Genomic DNA, 4,433 nt, shown 5'->3' with positions numbered 1-4,433 from the left:
ATTTTATGCAAGTTGGTTTTGAGTTTGTCATTCATCTTCATCCACTAATGCTTGTAATTGTTGGTCTTCAAACTTTTTCGGTTGACCTGGACGTTCTTTGTCTTTCACACCGAAAGCATCACTTTTCAAGCGTTTAAACCAGCGTTCACAGGTATTTTGAGATGGAGCATGTTCACCATAAGCTTCCCGAAATATACGGTAACTTTCAGCAGCACTTCTTCAAAATAAAGTAATGAATTAAAACTTCCCGCAGATGCTCTTTTTTTGGGCACAGAATTGGACATTTTTAAATGTAAAAATATCTGTGATGTTAATACCTTCAGCAAATTTGACATATGAAGTTTTGAAGCTTGCTGTCACTACAACAAAATAGCATACATATCAAATCGCATATGTATCAACATATATGTAACTTCATCTGTTGAAAAGAATCTGCATTATTAACTGGTACGCCTGGTAAACTTAACCATAATTTATCGCCTGAATATTCATTTAAAATAAAATTTTTGCAGTCTAAGTATTTCTGTTCACTGACCAGTTTTATTTCTGTCAGTGTATCTTATGGAAGTAATTATTGTGTAACAGAAAGGATTGGTTTAATTTGATGAATAGACAACAAAACGTTGTACAGACATACGCTTTTGTAACATAAAAACATCGCTAGATGTTTATGACGTGATAGAAAGTGACTTTTTGTAAGGTTGTGCTCTCATTTACCGAAAACGCGGACTTATGCAAAGATACATAGGGCTCAGGTTCCTCTCGGTGGAGAGACAAGGTGACGTCATCTCTGCTCAGCTCTGCAGTCGGAGGAGTGCTGAGCCCTGGCACAGGCAGCCTGGTGAGGGGTGGGTTCTCTGTGAGCCATGGCTGCTGTGCTGGTTTCCCGAACGCGGGGGCTCACCTGTTGGCCTGTCTCGGGCTGTCGGGAATGGGCACTGGTGGGAAGGGTCAAGTGTACGGCACTGGTTGCTGTAGACGTGTCTCTCCCATGTTGGTTAAGGACAAGAGACACCTGTTTCTGTACTCAGTTCTTTATGAGGTGTTGAGCTACAAGGAGCAGATTTTAAAATCCTTTCTTAAAACTAACGAGCCATAAAAGGACCTGACTCTCCGTGTTGTACGCACTCCGTCAGCGCTGCCCTGATTTAAGAGGCTTTTTGGAATAAGGTCCCTGTGACTCCTGTGCTCGGGGAGAACCTGGTGCTGGTCTGTGTGCCTGTGTTGCGACGTGAGCTGCTGGCCTGGGGAGGGCGTGGCTGTGCCCATTAGTCCTCAGTGACGTGTGTTCTGGGCGTGCCCTGGGGACGTGTGGCTGTGCTCCTCCCGCTCGCTCACCGCGCCTCCTTGCTGGCTGGGTCTGAAGCCGGTGCCTGTGTGTGTTGATAAGCACCTGTGTTCCCCCTTGGCTAGAGCTCCACTCGCCTGGACAGTGACAGGGTGTCGTCCGCCTGCAGCACAGCCGAGCGGGGCATGGTGAAGCCGATGGTCCGCGTGGAGCAGCAGCCCGAGTACCGCTGGCAGGAGAGCAGGTAAGACTGGTCGCTTTCCATTAGGAAAGGAGGGACGCTGCCCAGAGGGTCGGGGTACAGCTACCGCATCTGTAGCGGCTGCGCTGACCTGGCTAGAACGTTCGAGGAAGGCAGAGTAGTTCATGGTGTTGACGTGGGAAACGCCCTGATAGTTGTGTCCCTTTTGTCCGCTGCTCTCCGGGTCGGAGAGGACGCGTGTTGGCTTCAGCGTTTCTGTGTGAAGTGTGCTACTCTGAGCCGTGGAGTGCGTTTCTCTAGGACTTGACTAGTTGGTCATCTCACCCGTTCTTCAAAGAAATTCCCACGTCTAAAACGCAGAGCCAGGGTGGTTTAGCCCGAGGCGCTGGTGCCGCCTCTCTCCCTCGCCCTCCTGCTCCCGGGTGGTCTCCTGCGGAGACCTGGGGTGGAGTCAGTGTTCCTTCCTGCCTTGGTCCTGCCGGTGTTTGCACAGAGCACTGCCTTTCCTTACTTCCTTTCCCCGTGATCCTTAAATTCTGTGTCACTTGTACCTCACTTCTACTTCCCTGGGGTCTGCCATTGTGGCCATGGGAAGTTACGGTCAGTGCCTCCAGCGTGGCGGTTAGCAGGCGGTGCGTCCAGTGGCGGGGCCTGACCTGCAGCTGCTGGTGCTGAGTGTGCTGGGCCCGCAGCTCCGCCAGAGCTGGGACACCGCTGGATGCCCGGCCGCTCGCAGCAGCAGCCCTGTGGGGCGCCCCTCCTCTCTGGGTGCTAGTCTGAGTTTCAGGGCGCCGTTCTGACTGCTCCTTCTCAGTCCAGTAGCTGAGGCGCTAGCTGAGGCTGGTGGTCACTCACCCAGGCGGTGACGGCCACAGGTCCAGGCCGTCCCTTCCCCATCCGCCAGCAGAGGTCTCAGTGTCCATCACAGGGACTAACTGTGTAGGTTCATGTGGGACCTCAGGGCTGCACCGTGTTTGTGGTCTGGGCTTTGGTTCTTCATTGAGTGTGCTGGCTTTGTTTTTTAGACGTAATAGCGAATCGTCTACTTCCTGTGTCTGTGCCTGTGTTTGGTGGTGTATTCTAGAATAAGATGGCGAATGGTATATTTGTATTGTAAGGAGCACCTCTGTTTATTTATAAGGTGATCAAGAGGCACGTGTCATAGTCCTGAGCCAATGAATATTTGAGTGAGTGAATGAAGACGTGAGAGGGAAAGATCAGTTAGGATAATGCTCTTAGGATATGCACAGTTAGTACGTGCACGTAATAAAGGGAAGGTAGTCAGATAATGGTGCTAAAATAGCACAGTGCTAGTTATTAGGAATGTTCCCAAATGACAGCTTCTCTTTGCTTGTGTTTTAGGCAGCTCCTTGTTGTTGTAGCGTCAGGCTAGGTGCTGCAAAGGGGCTTGAATTCGTGTGACTTTGAGAAGAAATGTGAGTGAGAAGGGTGTGTCCCGAAGCAGGCGTCGCTGAGCATCGAGAATGCTGACCGCGTGGCTGCAGGGGCCTGCGGGGTCCTGTCTGACTCGGCTGGACAGAAAGACCGTGGGCAGCGGGGCATTCCTCCCTTTCCTGAGTAGATGGTCTGTGTCCCCAGCAGTGTCTCCTCACTGTCACCTGAGCCATCGCCGCAGCAGGTGTCTAGCGGCCTGCTCTGCGCGGGCGTGAAGCCTCGTTAATAATGGAGTCAGGGCGGGTCTGCTCTCCCCGTGGAAGCAGGTACCCAGAGGGGCTGGCCTGTGCCCAGTGGGATGTGACAGCTGTCAGTTTGCTCATTTGAATATTTGCATACGTCACATGTGAAAAGGAGGCAGTGGGCTCTTCCTTATCCAGAAAACTGTACAGAGGTTGTTTGTAAGAGTTTCAGAGCTCTTCACAGGTTGATAGGATGCTGTTAGCTCCGTGACCTGGCTTTAAGAGCCCCATTCTTCTTGCAGAACGCAGGATGCTCCTGGGCCTGAGCTGGTGCTGCCTGCAAGCATTGAGTTCAGGGAGAGCTGTGAGTATTCACATTCCACTGGTAGTGAACTTTTCTTGTCCATTTTTCTCCATCTGATATTCATGTTTTCTTTCTTTTGTTCTTCTTTTGGGAAACTTCACAGCTGAAGATTCATTTTTATCTGCTATTATAAATTACACGAATAGCTCCACAGTCCACTTTAAGTTGTCGCCTACGTACGTGCTCTACATGGCCTGCCGGTACGTATTGTCGAGCCAGTACAGACCGGAAGTGAGTCCCCCCGAGCGCACCCACAAGGTGATCGCTATCGTCAACAAGATGGTGAGCATGATGGAAGGCGTGATCCAGGTAAGCCCGCGTGGCCAGCTGTAAACCTGGGAGGGCCGGTTCTTTAATGCTTCAGACTTGGTTTCATATTTGACTTTATCTTAAGAATTTTTCCTAAAAGTTACATATATTATATGGAAACTGAATAGCTTTAAAAGTTGAAAAGAAATGTAAAGTCTTTTCTATTTCTTCCCCACAAACTTGAGAATAAGGGAAGGTAAATTGTACATGGTCACATGATTATCATGAAGAAGACCCTTAAAATTACAATAGTAGTTGTGAGAAAGTATTGCGACTTGATGTGGGTTTCTTAGAATTAAAAATAATGATAATGTATTGAGATGAAATTCATGAACCTTTTAAAGTGAAAATTCTCATGATCTCACTTATTCATGGATAATTGAGACCATTATAAACTTTTGAACAATAATAGATACAGAGGCAGAGCTGCCTCAAACAGAGTGTCAAACTGCATCGGGAAGGCCGGGGAGGGTTCGGGGGCGGGAGGTAGGGGGGTAAGAGATCAACCAAAGGACTTGTATGCATGCATATAAGCATAGCCAATGGACATAAGACACTGGGGAATAGGGGAGGCCAGGGGACTGTCTAGGGCGGGGGGGAAAAATGGATACATATGTAACACCCTTTGTAGTA

At 49.2% G+C, this 4,433-nt stretch overlaps 1 protein-coding gene across 1 annotated transcript in view; it reads left to right on the top strand.

Moving 5' to 3' along the window:
* Nucleotides 1-4,433, top strand: part of MLLT4 (myeloid/lymphoid or mixed-lineage leukemia; translocated to, 4) — a 69,988-nt gene that overhangs the window by 26,307 nt on the left and 39,248 nt on the right. Inside the window, exons 12-14 of the mRNA XM_015558376.1 lie at nt 1,414-1,532; nt 3,430-3,491; nt 3,595-3,800. Coding sequence (XP_015413862.1) covers nt 1,414-1,532; nt 3,430-3,491; nt 3,595-3,800 — 387 coding nt within the window. The remainder of the gene's footprint in view (nt 1-1,413; nt 1,533-3,429; nt 3,492-3,594; nt 3,801-4,433) is intronic.

The sequence above is a fragment of the Myotis davidii genome, unplaced genomic scaffold (genome assembly GCF_000327345.1).
Source record: "Myotis davidii unplaced genomic scaffold, ASM32734v1 scaffold592, whole genome shotgun sequence".
NCBI classification, from domain to species: Eukaryota; Metazoa; Chordata; class Mammalia; order Chiroptera; family Vespertilionidae; genus Myotis; species Myotis davidii.
Note: the sequence above shows the minus strand (reverse complement) of the source record. Positions and strands in the feature narration are given on the sequence as shown.